We start from the raw sequence: 15,374 nt of genomic DNA, 5'->3' as shown, positions 1-15,374 counted from the left end.
GGCGCAGAGGGGTGGGAGGGGAGTAAGGAGGAGGAGGGTGATGATGGTGATGGTGATGAGGAGGAGGGAGACAGCCTGGGGGTGCTCATTGTGCAGTGACCCTGGGCTGGGGCCTCCTCCCGGGCCGGAGCTGTAGGCGCAGCGGGACCGGGGCATCTTCAGGGGTGCCATGGTTGTCCCGCTGTCACAGATATAATTAGGCTCAGCCTCGCCCCCTCTAACACACTCTTACTGCCTAGCTTGAGGTTCCTAATAATTGTTTTTCTCTCATCTTTCCAGCCGGAGGAGCCTTCTCCATACCCCACGTTACCATGGCCACCCACTTCTCCAAGGATCAGGAGAGAGTGCGTAGGAAATGGGTTACATGGGATATTATTGTCTGTGCAAAGAGGCTTTCCTCTCATTACAGCCCTGACAGCACGGCACTGGCTGCATCCTGCAGCTTCTGAGAGCTGCCAGTGCTGAAATCCGTGTGCTTTTTGTGTGGAATGTCAGTGGGGCAGGTGCTGTGCAGCAGCAGCAGAGAGCTCACCTGCCTGCCTGGTGGTGCTGGAGGGGTTTCACTAATCCAGCTGTGCTCCCTGTCACATAATTACCCTTTCAAGCTTTGATTTTGTAAGATTACCCGCTGAGCTGGCACATGATGCTCATAAATGATGTTGTTGAGGAGGTGTAGTGGGTTTGTAATTCTGTGTACGGGATGTGTAATTCTCTGTAGTGGCTTTGTAATTCTCTGCAGTGGGTTTGTAATTCTCTATATTTGGTTTGTAATTCTCTATATTAGGTTTGTTATTCTCTGAATTGGGGTTGTAGTGCTGTGAATTTGGTTTGTAGTTCTATCTATGGAGTTTGTAATTCCACATGGGTTGGTGATTCCCCCCCTTGGGTTTGTAGCCCGTGCCAGCTCAAACACTTACTCCCTGCACAGCAAACTCAAACCCTGCCCCTCTTGCTGCCCATTCCCTGGTCACCAGAGCCCTGTGTGCTCTCTGAGGAGGTGCTGTTGCCCTGCCCTGCAGATCAGGTGTGTCAAGGGGGACCTGTTCTCGTGCCCGGGCACGGACGCCCTGGCTCACTGCATCAGCGAGGATTGCCGCATGGGCGCCGGCATCGCCGTGCTCTTCAAGAAGAAGTTTGGAGGCGTCCAGGAGCTCCTGGATCAAAGTGAGTGGTGCTTGAAGGAGCTCCTGATTTCTAGCAGGGAGGGTGTTGGAGCTGTTTGGGGTTATGGAGCATGGCTGTTGTAAAAACACCTTGGTTTTTGTGCTTTAGAGAAGAAGACGGGGGAGGTGGCGGTTCTGCAGAGGGATGACCGCTACATTTACTACCTGGTAAGGGCTGGGGTGGCACTGGGACACCTCCCTGGAGCTAAACTGTCACATTAATAGCTCTGGAGGTTTTGGTTGTATTCATGGAATCAGGGAATCACAGAATGATGGGGTGAGAAGGGACTTTAAATCTCATCCTGAGCAGGGACACCTTCCCCTGTCCCAGGGTGCTCCAAGCCCCATCCAGCCTGGCCTTGGACACCTCCAGGGATGAGAGAGCCACAGCTGCTCTGGGCAGCCTGTGCCAGGGCTTCACCACCCTCACAGGGAACAATTCCTTCCCAATACCCCATCTAACCCAGCCTTCTGACAATGTGAAGCCATTCCTGTTGTCCTGTCACTCCAGGCCCCTGTAAATAAATTGTCTCTGTCTTGTTGGCTCCCTTTGGGCACTGGAAGGGAGTTTCTGGAATGTTCCTCTCAATAAGAGATGTGTCCTCAAACATTGCCTGTGAGGAGGAGCCAAGCTGTTGTGTGCACCTGCATTTCACCTTTACATGGGCAGAACTGGCTGCTAAATTAGAGTGTTTTAAGCTGTGAAATGTTCTTTGCTCAGGTCTTTCCACAGAGACAAGTCTGGTGGTGTTTCAGGATATCAGGGAATGTGTATTTTGTATTTATAACAGACAGAAGTTTGCAGGGGTCATGCCCAAGGCACAGCTGAGCTTTTCTGTTTTTCTGTAGATTACAAAGCAGAAGGTTTCTCACAAGCCCACCTATGAGAGCATGCAGAAAAGTTTGGAAGCCATGAAAGCTCACTGCCTGAACAACGGAGTCACCGACATCTCCATGCCCAGGTGAGGGGCTCAGCAGCTGGATGCCAGTGTTGGGTGTTCAATTTCTAGAAGGATGTCTGAGGGATGATCCCCTGCTGTGAAATAAGAATTCAAGCACCCACCTCTATCCAACTCCTCTGTTCAATTGAGGAAATTTATTTTGCATTTCCCTGTACATTTGTTTCCTTGTTCTCCCCATGTTCTGTGGGTTCATGGGGAGCTGTGGCAGGGCCACCTCAAACTGCAGCTGCTCCCAGGGTTGGTTTGGCACAGCACAAGGCCCAACAAGGCTCTTTTGGTGCTCTGTCTTCCAGGATTGGATGTGGACTCGACGGCCTGCAGTGGGAAAAGGTGTCAGCCATCCTTGAGGAGGTGTTTGAGAACACTGACATCAAGATCACAGTGTACAGCCTGTGAGCAGCGCAGTCCAAGATCCCCATTTCCCCCAGTTTTGGGAGCAGAACCTCTGAACGGACAAGGGGGGACCTGTGTGTGGAGCACGTTCTGCATTCGGGTGTCACTCACTCGTGTGACAGTGACAGGGGCTTCCAGCAGCGACAAGCTCCACAGAAGTTCATTTGGGCTGTTAATTAGCAGGGGGCAGCGGCGCTGTGCAAACCCTGGGGGAGCTCCCAGTGTGTCCCTGCAGCCACCAGGTGTCACTGGGGCTCCACGCAGTGAAACGGAGCCGCTGCCGTTGGGGACTCGGGGTTTCTGGTGGCGCTGGCACCTCTGCTTTGTTCTGTTTGCGATGTCCTGCCTGCCACTGGGGTCACTCACACTGGAACGGTTTCATTTCTCCCTTCCTGCCACAAATTGGGTTTGCTGAGGTCGTGCTCACTCAGGATCATGGTGTGATGTGAAATAAACACTGCCCTGCTGTTGGATTGGTACCTGTGGCTCTTCTGGGGACAGCCTGGGATTGCAGGGAATGCTGGAGGGGGGTAAATACACCTGGTGGGTGTGTTTTATTCAACAGCTCTGTAATTTATAGTCTGCAGAGCTCTGTTTGGTGAGGATCCAAACAGGCTGGTGTGCTCTAAAAACTCACAGGATGGGGTTTAAGGTGGGCTTTTCACATTTCTTTCTTTGTTGCATTTGTAGTCCAGGTGTTACACAAAGGTTGGTGTTTGTCACCCAAAACTAAAGCAAATCAGCACCACCCCTGCTTCTGAGATCCATGGAAATCTCCTGATTTGGCAGAGTTTGTTCCAGAACTAAGAAACCGCCACAGACCTTCCCTTCCCTTCCCTTCATGTTTGGTTTTTAAACCCTCCCACAATAACAAATCTTTGGGACTTCTGTCATTCTGCATGCCCAGAAAAGTGCCAGGTGTGTTGAAGAAATACAAAAATGGGACATAAGAGTTGGGAATTTGGTAACATGACAGGGTTCCTGATTGGATTCCTTGGGAAGGGACTGGGTTACTCAGTTCTGTTTGTCTTTATCCTTACTCTTCCTTGTTCCTTGCCCATATTTTGTAAACCTGTTTGGTGGGGAATTGCTGTAGCTGGGAAAAACAACAGAGGAATTGGGAGCAATGAGCTGATCCAGAACAGGCATGGAGGCTGCTCATGGATTCAGTCTTTCCCCTTATTTGTGTCTGGGTTTTTGTTCTGGTTCCTTACTCATCACATCCCCGTGAGCTTTGTTGTACATGGAAAATGATCCTGCTCTCCAGCAGTTGTGTGTACTCTGGAAATTTTTTTGGCATTTAGTTCTCCCTTCCCAGCTACAAAATATTCCCTGTGTGGCTGTCCTGGGATGTCCTTGAACTCAGACTTGTCAGGTTCAATTTAGGACTTCTTGCAAGTAGAGAAGAAGGAATAAACAGTGTTTTGGCTTTTGCAGTGGCTTCCCATTTTATTTCACTCTGCTTTCCCAGGTTTATATCCCAAACAACATTGTTTGATATCGAATTCTTGGGCTCCATCATGATTTGGAAGAGAGCTGTTGGCCCCGAATTAAATCACAGCTCTGACTATTGAGGAGAACAGAGGGAGAAAACTGATTTTTCACCTTTAAATCTGTTTCTTTTCCCCTTTCTAATCCATTTATCTAACCAGCAGCTTTGTTCTAAGGTCTCTTCCCATGAAATATTCCCAGAACGTGATCCCACAGCCTGCCTGTGGATCACTGCCATCCCTTTCACCACAGCATGGGTTTGGTTGGGGCAGGGAGGGGGAGGAACAAAAAACACCCAAAAAATCCCAAACACCAGAGGTCTGTGTTGTGTGTGTGTGTGTGTGTGTTTGGAGTCCCACAGGGCCTTGTCTCCCAGAAGCTGGTTCTCCATCCTGCTGGAATCAAAGCTTTGGGAAGCAGGACTGTCCCAGGTGTCCAGGTCTGTCACATCTCTTCATGGATCCTTTCTGATCCTGGGGAGGAAAAAGAGACATCCCAGAGACTCAGAGGTGACTCTTCAGTACCCCATAGAGAAGGGAATTCTGCAACCACTGGGATTTCCTTTATTGGTGTTTTTTAGACTTTGGGGTGTAAGTAAAATCCCCTTCAATCCCATCCTCTCCCTGTTGTCCTGAACATCATCCCTGTGGGGAGCAGGGGGGTGTTCTGGTGGCCCTAGAACCTTTTTATTATTTATTCCTGGAGGAGAAGACAGAAAAGCACTAAATCCCTTGGGAATATGCTGTGGGGGAGCCCCTGGAAGGGGAAACCCACTGCCTGGGATTGTTAGCAATATTCAGCTGACAATAAGAGAAATTGGAACCCAAATTAAAGAGAGGAGAGTTAATCAGTGACCCCGTCACTCACCTGAGCCTCAGTGCAAGATCTCCGCCAGCTTCTCCTCATAGTACTGAAAATTCTCCTGAATATCCTCCCAGGGCACAAAGGACTTGGCCTCCTCCCCTTCCTCCTGCTCCACAAAGTTCTTCCAGACATACTCAAAGTCTTGAGGCTTCATAATCCTCAGCTTGCAGCCGGCCTCCTTCATGCTCCTGAGGGCTGCCTGCATCTCGGGCTCCTCCCACATGAAGAGCCTGCCCACCATGATGGTGAGGCGCAGCCCCTTGTTCTTGCGCAGGGCCTCGCAGATCCTCTGGGCGCAGGTGACACAGGGGCTGGAGGACACGTACCAGGTGACATCGTGGCGGGCACCGGCCTGGCACGTGGGCAGGATGGTGTTGAAGAAGGCCATCTCGGCGTGGGCGGCCGCATGCTCGTCCTCCAGGTACCCCCGGCTGGTCACCGGCTCCTTGCCCTGCGTCTCCACCACGTAGCACAGGAAGGTTTTGTTCCTGCCCGAGCTGTACTCCACGTTCCTGAACTGGAATTTGAAGAAGATGGCTGGGAGGCGTTCCCTGAGGGGAGAGGAGAGAGCAGAGAGGAGGCTCAGAGGCAGATTTAGATGAGGGTCACACTTTTGGGTCACCTTTACCCATGAGCAAATCACTGCATCACCTCTGATATCTCTGTGTTCCAAGGTTTAGTTTGGGAGGTGTTCCCTGAGAGGAGAGAGCAGAGAGGAAGCTCAGATTTAGGTAAGGATCACCCTTTGGATCACCTCTACCCATAACCCAAATCCCATGAGCAAATCACTGCATTGCCACTGATTTCTCTGTGTTCCAAGGTTTAGGTTAGAAAACATCCAGGATAAAATTCAACTTTGCTGTGAAAATGTGGATTTCCTGCTGGATTCCTTACTGATAAACTTCACCTACTCTTTTAATTTATTGTCCACATCTTCCCTTCTGTGACTCCAAGATCACCTCGTGGTGGAACATCTCATGGGATGGCTCTGGAGATGGGAAGGGAAAGAGATGGAAAAGTGGGAAAAAAATCCATGTGCTTTCCAGAATAGCACATTTCCTGCTTGGTATCCTGGATAATGAGTGCTTCTTTGGCTAAGGATTCTTTAATTGATGATTCTTTGAAGGGCAGACATGAGACACCCATTCCAGAGCAATGTCTGCAATGAGTGGTTTCCCAATAACATCAGGTTTTTAAATACATCAGAGGCACAGGGAATTTCATCCCTGATTTAACTCTCTGACAGCAAAGGGGTCACAGCAGTGACGAGGTTGGCTCTGGCTTTTCATGGAACAGCTGAAGCAGCAGCAACCTGCTCCAGGATGGATTGACTCAGGCTGGATTGACTGGGAGCTGCATTTAGCCAGCCCTTCCTGATGGATTTTCTTGCTTATCTCGGCGTGTGCCTGGGCTTAGCTGGGATGTTCACCTCCATTCTGCTGCCAGCACTTTGGAATCTGCATTAGTTCAATTAATAACGTCCCAAGAAGGAATAGAAACAACACTCGGAGTCTATTCCAGTGCCTGGCAACCTTTGCTGTGAAGAAATTCCCCCTGATGTCCTCCCCTGGCACAATTTGAGGCCATTTCCCCTCATCCTGTTGTCTGGGAGAAGAGGCTGATCCCCACCTGGCTCCAGCCTCCTGGAGAGTGAAAATGTTTATGGAAATAATTTAAAAACTGTTCACAGACTCCGAATTCCCCAATATTCTCAATATAAACCCCTGCTCTGACACCAGGCTGGGGTGGCACAGCTCACCTGAGGAGAGGAAAGGTCAAAATTGAAACCTCCCCTGAAAAGCATCATTAAATGACATGTTTTAGGGATTACTCCATGCTCCAACCTAATTTATCAGTTTTCTCTGGGTAGCAAAGTGATAGATCACATTGTGACCAAAAAAAAAATTGAATTTTGAGAAAGAATCTTCAATCTGGGCTTGAAGTTGCTGAAATCAGATGGGCTGGAGGAAAGAGCAGCTACCCAGTGTGTGTGACCCTGGCACTGTCACACAGGAGAGAAGGAAAACATCTAATGAGGAAATAAGAACGTGAATTATCTAAAAGAGTAACAAGGAATTATTCCTACAAGGAGCCTCATTTACACCTGGGGAAAGTGGAAATAAATGTGGCAGGAAATGCTCCCGGATTGGGATTACAGGCTGTGTTCAGCCAAAAAAAAAAAAAGGGGGATAATATTCTTAAAGAGAGTAATTGGCTTCCCAGGGATTCCTGGAAGCCAGACTCCTCCTGGAGCTGTGAGCAGCAGAGAGAGAACTTGGCTGGGAGTCCTGAGATGCCCCTGATCCAAGGGCTAAAGCTGAAATGCAACATAATTAGGTTTAAGTGCTTCTTCCCTGGCTGCACTTGTGTTTCCCCATCACTCCCATAACTGCCTTGATTGGCTGGGAATTTGTAAATCACTGGAAAAACCCTGGTGGTGATCCCAGGTCACAGCCTGGCCTGATCTCCTGGTGTCCTCCTTAAAATGAAACTAAAAAAAAATCCCTGGGGTTTCTCCGCCTCTTTGGGGCTCCTTTAGGATTTTTGTTTCACTTCCTCACTGTCCCCTTTGCAGGGTGGAAAATCCTGTCAAATCCTGGAATGCCCATGGCATTCCAATAAAGGATTTAACTGCAGGATGGTGCTAAGGGACTTTTCCAGCCATGGTTAGCCCAGAGCCTTGGGCTTAGCAGGGAAGTTTGGACATCCTACTCAGTCCCTCGGCACTCCTAACTGCAGGCTGAGTGCTCCAAGGCTAGAAAACCCCATTCCCTCATTAAAATTGATTTTAGGACATGTCTTAAGTGTTCAGAATTTGGCCCAGTGGTTTATATCCACAATGTAGCTCCATTCCTAGCAGAGGGATGTTCTTTCCTTAAAAGCCACTGCTAATCATTTATTTCTATGATTATGTGTGGCAGAGACTACCCCAAGAAGGGATTTTTTTCACATTTTGAGGAGAGAATGGAGATTTTTCCTGCCCTGAGCTGGAATGGAACCCAATTTTGTTGCAGGGCTGCTGCCTCACTCATCCTGGTCAGAACAAGCAGCCAAATTTCACCTGCAGGGCCCATGGCACTGCCAGGAGGATTCCAGGGGATATTTTGGAGGCCTGAGTTTTAAGTTTTAAGTTTAAGTTTTAGTTTTAAGGAGCTGGAAGAAATCCTAGGTTTGGTTTATTTGCTGGGACACTCCTTTGGGGAAATATGAGGGGAGAAGGACTCATCCTGCTGCTCCTCCAGGGACAGACACCCAGGGCTTTTCCTACTTGCAGCTGTCAATTATGGCTGAGTTCAGCTTCCACCAGAGCCCTGGGATATCCTGCTTTTCCAAAGGCCAGGCTCCCTGCTGCCCTGCTGCCTTCAAAACTGCCTCTTGTTTTGGAGCCTTTCTGCAAGTTGGGCTTTTTGGTTTCTTTATGAAAGTCAGGTTCCAGCTGTGGCTGTGGAGCTCTTGAAAATGTGAACCTTTAGGTCTCTTGAAAAATCTGTCCCTCAGGCCCATCAAGCCAATCAGCCATAGCAGGGGTGTTTTTTCCTGATCCACAGGTGGAGAAACTCTCAGACAAGAGCCATTGATCACAGCAAGAAATCGATACTGAGCTCTCATCAAAGCCAACACCTCCATCCCCATCCTGTCTGTGGGGCTGGGAGGGAGCCAGCACTGCAGAAACAGAGCTGTTCCTGCAAAACAAGTGCACTTTTCTGCCTGCCTGGTGGGAGTCCATCCTCTCAAAGTCAGCAAAACTTAGAACAAAATCCCACGATAAATCCAAACCATTTCAGATTCTTCCAAAACGCGCTGCAGAAGATGCTGCTTGTGTTGCTCGACCTAAAAGCCGAGACAGAGCTCACTGAACTCCCCCAATCTCATATTTAAATCCCAATCTCTTACCCTGTGACAATCTCAAAGGGTGGCAGGTCCTCCCTCTTCACCTTCTTCTTCTTCCCCTCGCCCTCCTCGGCGTTGTCGGGTTCCCCGTTCTGGGCATTGCTGGGCTCCTCCTGCTTCTCTGCCATCTTCCCCGGGACACTGGGACCGAGCTGTGGCCGCTGGGAGAGAGAAAGAGCGATTTCTGAGAGCTCTGGGAGCCGAGGGAGGAGGGAAAACAGAGCTGGGAGTTCCTGCCCCAGGCGCAGTTGTCAGGAACTAAATATGGAACAAAGCGGCGCCGGTGGCAGGGGCTGGACAGGGTTGGGTGACCCAGGGCTCTCAGGTGTCACCTCCTTCCCCTGCTCTCTCCAGCTCCTTTCAGCAGCCCCTTTTGCTCCCCTTTTCATGTCAAACCAAGTGACAACTTCTCAGTGGGCGGGATGAGCCCATCATTTTCCCTGATGGAAAATCCTGGAAGCTCTGGGGTGTATGTATCTCGAGGCACGGGGCACTCCCTGCTCTCACAGCCCTCTCCCTCCTCTGCCAGTGGATTCCATGGCTGACCTTGAAGGACCAGCTCAGCCTGGCCTGGCCCAGGCAAGAGGGGAAAGGAGTCGTGGTCATTTTGGGGGGAAATCTCTGGTTTTGGTGGGTTTGGCTTCCTGGATCACCTGGAGCATCCCGTGGTTCCTCCCACCCTGCTCATGCAGGACCCTGAGGGGGAAATCTCCTGGTTGGAGCTGTAAATCCAAGCCAGAACCTTCTCCCAAATATTTGGAAGTCCTGCTGGAATTCCCAGTGGGCAGCAGGGCTGCTTCTCCCATTGTTCTGCATTTTCCTCCTGAGTGTTCCAGGAGTTCCCAGTGCACTGGGTGTATCTGGGTTGGAGGAGTTTTTCCCTCTCTTTTTTGTTCCCCTCAGGATTATATGAAACTCTCCCAGAGTCTCCCTCTCAGTTTCAATAATTTACAATTTGTACCAATCCTGCCTGAGCCGAGTTTAATTAAAAACCTGGGTGAGGTTTTCCCAGGGACCAATCCTGGCCATGGAGGCAAAGGAGGTGGGAAAAGTGTGGCTGGGCAGGAGTTTGGAATCAAAGCACACTGGAAATCAAACCTGTGGGCTCTGCTCAGAACCCACCACCAGCAAACTCTGAGTAAATGTGGAATATTCAGCTGTATTTGATGGAGTATTCAGTCAGTATTAGTGGAAAACCTGCTCTTAGTTTGAGGAGGAAAAGAAGTATTCCATAAAAATCAAATCAGTGGGAATATCTGCTTTGGAGCCAAGCCAGCCTTTGTGATCCTGTTAAATTCAGCTCTTTAGAGCCTTGGCAGGAGGCTGCACCATCTCAAAGTGAAATAAACCCACACCATCAGGCAGGTCATTTATTATCAGAGGAAATTAATAACAAATTATCACAGATAATTAATTCTGGCTGCTCTTCCCAGCCCCCTTGCCATCACCCTGCCTTTGCTGGGCTGGATATCCTTTGCAGCTTTTCCCCAGTGCCACCATGGATGCAGTTTTTGGGGACAGAGCCCCCCTTTGAAGAGTTGTTGTTTGGGTGGTGTTGTTTGGGTGACAGAGCTGGCAGTGTTGACAGCCCAACCAAGGATTTGACAAATTTCAAGACATCCTATCCATGGAACATATATCTTCCACGGCGCAGGATTTTATTTCTTTTTAAGCCTAGAATACTTTCCTGCAGGGCTGGGGTGGTGTTTTGCCTCCTGTGTGGTGACAACGCTCAGATTCCACCTCCCCTGTCCAATTGCTGTCACCTCTGACATTTCAGGGGCTGCTTTTAGGGTGGGAATCCTCTCCCAATGACTGACAGCTCATTTCCTCCTAATCCTGATCTTTTCGAGCAGCATCTCAGCCCCTCTGCAGTCCCTCTGACCCACTCTGCTTTATTTTTGGAAGCTCTTCATGGCTGGGGTCCCAGTTTTGCTGCAGCTTCAGCCTGGCCCCTGCGAGGGCTGAGCTCTAATCTAATCTGGGGAATGTGGCACCGAGGCTCCCCCTCTCTCCAGCCTTGCCCAGCTGCTCCCCAGCTCCATCTAGGGCAGTGCTTGGAACGGCCATGATCCAACCCCCACTGCAGCCAAAAATATAAAAGGGCACCACGGAGCTGCTGCATCCGAGCTGGGGGTGGGTGAGGGCTCTGGGGGCTGCTTGTGGCCCCAAATGTGTCCCCTCGGGGGTCCAAATTGCAGAGTTTGTACTGAGGTTCCCCTCCACCTGTCCCTGTCCCCGCTGATTTCATATTTTACCCGCTTGGCTCTGAATTTGTTCATAAAATCCACGTGGGATCATTGGGTCCCACCCTGAGCACTCAGTGCCACCTCCAGGTGCCACCTCCAGGGATGGGCGCTCCAAACCCCCCCGGGCAGCCCCTTCCAGCCCTTTCCATGAGGAAAATCCTGCTGATGTCCAACCTGAGCCTCCCCAGCCCAGCCTGAGGCCGTTCCCTCTCCTCCTGTCCCTGTTCCCTGGGATAAGATCCCAAATCCCCCCGGCTGTCCCCTCCTGGCAGGGAGTTGTGCAGAGCCAGAAATTCCCCCTGAGCCTCCTTTGCTCCAGGCTCAGCCCCTGCCCAGCTCCCTCAGGACTCTCCAAACCCTTCCCAGCTCCCTCAGGACTCTCCAAACCCTTCCCAGGTTTCTCCAAACCCTTCCCCAGCTCCCTCAGCCCTGCCATGGGATCACAGTTCAGCCACAGGGTACACCAGGACAGGCCTAAGGGACAGCCTGTGCTGGGAGAAACTTCCAGGCTCTGCTGGAATTTTGGATTTTGAGGATCCTGCATCCATCCAAGTCCAGAGCAGCTTCTTCAGTGGCTTTAGAGGCACCTCTGAGCCCTCTGATCCCCAAACAGGGATCTCTGCAGCCCTGTGTCCCCTGCAGGTCGTGGCTGGCTGTCACCCTGATTTTTTAAGGTTTTCTAAGCCTTCTGATGTTTACATTCTCGTAACGAACTTTCTCACACACTTTATGTAAATAACTTGTTGTTTTGCATTCTTTTGTGGAGGAGGAGAAATTTGATGGGCTGTTGGTTTGACCAGTGTCACTGGAGAGGTGGCACTGTCACCCTCCAACCCGCTGTCACTTTTGGAAATCTCTAAATGTTGGGAGTCAGAAATGAAATCTAAATCTGTAAACTAAATCTCTAACCGTTGGAAATCTAGAAACGTTGCAGTCAGAAATTAAGCATTCTCTCTTTTTACCCTTGAGAGAGCTGCGTGTCTGTGGCACTTCGTGTCCCACAGTGACAGCTGTCCCTGTCCCTGCAGCAGCAGTTCCTGGGGTTAACCTGGCTGTCCCCATCACCCCCACCTGCCTGCCACGGGCCCTGCCAGGAACAGGGAGCTTTTATGGCATCGTGGGGCCAGAGGAACATTTCGGGATGGATGGGAGAGCGAAACAGGAGCCTGGCGGGGTGAGTCACGGCTCAGGCCTGCTCTCCATGCCGAGGGGACAGCTGGTGGCACTAACAAATGTCTCCCTGGAGACACTGCCTGGCAGCCAGCCCCCTCCTGCTTTTTCCAGCTGTAACTACGGGACAAATAAATAAATAAACACTGACACCTTCCCTTCCTTCCTCCCTTCCTTTGGCCCTCTCCTCCTGCCTTGTCAGAACCCAGGAAATTCCTCTGGCTGCCCAGGGGGCTCAGAGACCTTGGCACAGAGCCCAAGACCCCTGTGCCTTTGATTTAGCCCTTGGAAAAAACAATTAGCAAGCTTTATATGAAGGATTACAAGAAAGTTTAAGTAGAATGACAGTTAGTTTGTCACGGGGTGAAAAATAAATTTTTGGGGTTTTTAGAATGGGGGCTTGGGGTCGCTGTGCCTTTGATTTTGACCCATGGAAAAAAACAATTAGCAACCTTTATATGAAGGATTACAAGTCAAGAAAGTTGAAGTAGAATAATAGCTTATCACAGGGTGAAAAATCGATTTTTTGGGTTTTTAGAATGGGGGCTCGGGGTCCCAAGATGGAGGAATTTGGGTGTGCCTTGTTCTTTTTCCTTCTTCTTCCTGGCCTCCATCTTCTGCTGTGATGCTGACACTTTTAGATTGGTTTAGAGCAGAAGCTCACTGTCTAACACAGGTGATAGGTATTGGGAAGTTATTGTAAATAATGTACATGTAGTTTTTAGTATAAAAAGATAACACCAGTGTGCCTCAACCCGACCTGCCAGACAGACCTCGGCGGGTGGGAGAAAGAATTTTATCGATAAGAAACAATAAACAACCTTGAGAACGAGAACTGAAGAGTTCTGAGTCCTTCTCAGATGGAAGGAAGGGGGGGAAGGAAAGGGAAAATAGGAAAGAGAAAAGGGAAAGGAAAAAGGGGGAAAGGGAAATGGGGAAAGGGAAATGGGGAGAGGAAAAAGGGGGAAAGGAAAGGGAAAATAGGAAAGGGAAAAGCAGAAGGAAAAAGGGGGAAAGGAGAGAGAAATGGCAAGGGAAAAAGGGGGGAAGGAAAAGGGGGGAAAAGGAAAAAGGGGGGAAAGGGTAGGGAAGGGAAGGGAAGGGAAGGGAAGGGAAGGGAAGGGAAGGGAAGGGAAGGGAAGGGAAGGGAAGGGAAGGGAAGGGAAGGGAAGGGAAGGGAAGGGAAGGGAAGGGAAGGGAAGGGAAGGGAAGGGAAGGGAAGGGAAGGGAAGGGAAGGGAAGGGAAGGGAAGGGACGGGAAGGGAAGGAAAGGAAAGGAAAGGAAAGGGAAAAGGAAAGGGAAAAGGCAAGGGAAAAGGGAAAGGAATTTGCCCATTCCAAAGGCAAATCTGGGGTTGGGGCTGTACAAACAAGAGCTTGGACAGGGCTTGGACAGACCTGGGACAGTGGGAGGGGTCCCTGCCGCTGCCAGGGGGTGATCCTTCATTTCCCTTCCATCCCAAACCATTCCAGAATTCCAGGATTCTGTGGAACCAAAGCTGCTTTGGGGCTGCGCTGCAAAGTCTGGGCAAGAAACCTTCCCGATGACTTTGAGATGTCATTAAAGTTATTTTTATGCAAGGGGGTTCAGTGTATCTGTTTAAACAGCAAATGCACCAAATGATGCTTTAAATATTAATACAGGAGGGTGTCTGACTGAATTTAATTTTCCCAATTGATTTCAAGTTGCTCTGGATAGCACAGGGAGGAATATTTGCTATTTTTGCTGCCTGTGAGAAGAGGCAGGAGGCAAAGAAAAGCTCTTTCTGCATTTACAGGTGGGCTGGGAAGAGGAGAAACTGGAAGGAAAACAAGAACAAGGCAGCCAGTCCCAGCAGCTGGGAAAAAATCTATTAATCTTCATTTCAGATTTTCGTTTGCCTGCAGGAAAAAAGTGGGAAGAGGAGATCGACCCAATTTATGAAAGCTGATCAAATATGCATTCATCTAATTGGAAATGTTATTAAAGGGTTGCAGGTATGAGCCAGATCCAGAGGCATCAATTTAAATGGGATTTAAATAATTCTCTCCCCTTTCCAAAAGGAGATAAAGGCTCCTTTAATCCTCCCTGCCTTCTCTGCATGGCCTTGCTCATCCCTGTTCAGGATGGGCGCAGCCAAAATCAGCCTGAACTCCCCCAAATCCAACGTGCAGCCAGAGCCCAGAAGAGAAAGCCTGAAGTGTTATAGGATTTCTTTTTTTATTTCTTTTTTAAAATTTATTTTATTTATTTTTTTAATTTATTTTTTAAAAATTTATTTTATTTATTTTTAATTTTTTAAATTTATTTTTATTTATTTTTTTTTCTTTTATTTTCTTCTCCTATTTTCTTTTTTTTTCTTGATGTCACCGGTGCTGCATCAAAAAGACTCCCAGCCTTTTCCTGCAGCTTCTCCTTGGGACACGCAGCCCTGGGGAGAGAAATCCCGAGCCAGGGGGGGAAAAAATAATGGATCAAAGTGACAGAATCACCAAATTTTTGCTGGGCTGGTGGCACAGAGGAGCCTGTGACAGGGATGTCCCCAAGGAGGGACTTTGGGCAGCTTGGTTGTTCCAAAGCTGCCCCAGGAATGAATCCACCTCTGGAGCCTTCCCAAATCCCATCCCTGGATCCCTTTTGGGAGCCTCACCCCAAACCAGTCCAATGAGAAAAAACTCAGATTTATTTATTTCTTCTCCAAAGAACCAATGGCTTGTTTTATTCAAAGCAAATACCATTTATTACAATTTTACAGCCCCAGTTGAGCCCCCCCAACCCCAATTACAGCCCCAGTCACAGCCCAAATTAATTACAAGCCCCAATTAATTACAGCCAGTGCCGGGGAGAAGATCCACTTTAAAAAAAATCAAGTAATTTCTTTTTAAAAATCAAGTTATATATATATTTATATATAAAAAAAATAAAGTCAAATGCATCATTTCTCTCTCCCCCTCATCGAGGGACAAAGTGAACACACTTTTTTCCCCCCTGAAAATTCGGCACACCTCAGGCCGGTTAAGGACACAAAAAGGGATTTTAGTCGCTCTTGGCCGATTTCTGCTGGGGGTTGTCCTTCCAGATGCGGATGCTGAGGCAGGTGGCCATGGCCAGCCAGCCCAGGTAGGGCAGCAGCAGCAGCGCTGCCAGCCGGTTGATGCGGTACCAGGAGCACAGCGTGCCCAGGGCCAGCCCGGCCAGGCACAGCACATCG

At 49.4% G+C, this 15,374-nt stretch overlaps 2 protein-coding genes across 3 annotated transcripts in view; one reads left to right on the top strand and one right to left on the bottom strand.

The window, feature by feature from the left end:
• The first annotated feature begins 88 nt into the window (after positions 1–88).
• OARD1 (O-acyl-ADP-ribose deacylase 1) lies at positions 89–2,997 on the top strand. 2 transcript variants are annotated; one of them, XM_031063555.1, is made up of 5 exons: positions 89–344; positions 975–1,164; positions 1,273–1,331; positions 2,013–2,125; positions 2,419–2,997. In XM_031063555.1, exons 1-5 carry the CDS (start codon positions 312–314, stop codon positions 2,519–2,521), a joined length of 498 nt encoding a protein of 165 aa, XP_030919415.1. In that variant the 5' UTR covers positions 89–311; the 3' UTR covers positions 2,522–2,997. The 2 variants fall into 2 exon arrangements, with proteins under 2 accessions (XP_030919415.1, XP_005428969.1); XM_005428912.2 differs by having other exon boundaries at positions 96–344; positions 1,020–1,164.
• A 943-nt stretch (positions 2,998–3,940) lies between these two features.
• Positions 3,941–15,374, bottom strand: part of APOBEC2 (apolipoprotein B mRNA editing enzyme catalytic subunit 2) — a 15,597-nt gene continuing 4,163 nt past the window's right edge. The window contains exons 4-6 of the mRNA XM_005428911.3: positions 8,768–8,925; positions 4,877–5,424; positions 3,941–4,482 (exon numbers count right to left, since the gene is read on the bottom strand). Of these exons, the coding sequence (XP_005428968.2) occupies positions 4,884–5,424; positions 8,768–8,925 (699 nt within the window). The 3' untranslated portion in view covers positions 3,941–4,482; positions 4,877–4,883. The remainder of the gene's footprint in view (positions 4,483–4,876; positions 5,425–8,767; positions 8,926–15,374) is intronic.

The sequence above is a fragment of the Geospiza fortis genome, unplaced genomic scaffold (assembly GCF_000277835.1).
Source record: "Geospiza fortis unplaced genomic scaffold, GeoFor_1.0 scaffold14, whole genome shotgun sequence".
Lineage (NCBI taxonomy): Eukaryota > Metazoa > Chordata > Aves > Passeriformes > Thraupidae > Geospiza > Geospiza fortis.
The sequence above is the reverse complement of the archived record's forward strand: the minus strand, read 5'-3'. Positions and strand labels throughout refer to the sequence as shown.

Coding starts and splice junctions, on each gene's coding strand:
- OARD1 (XM_031063555.1), top strand. CDS start 312: ATGGCCACCCACTTCTCCAAGGATCAGGAGAGA. Junction 1,165..1,272: donor CCAGGAGCTCCTGGATCAAA/GTGAGTGGTGCT, acceptor TTTGTGCTTTAG/AGAAGAAGACGGGGGAGGTG. Junction 1,332..2,012: donor ACCGCTACATTTACTACCTG/GTAAGGGCTGGG, acceptor GTTTTTCTGTAG/ATTACAAAGCAGAAGGTTTC.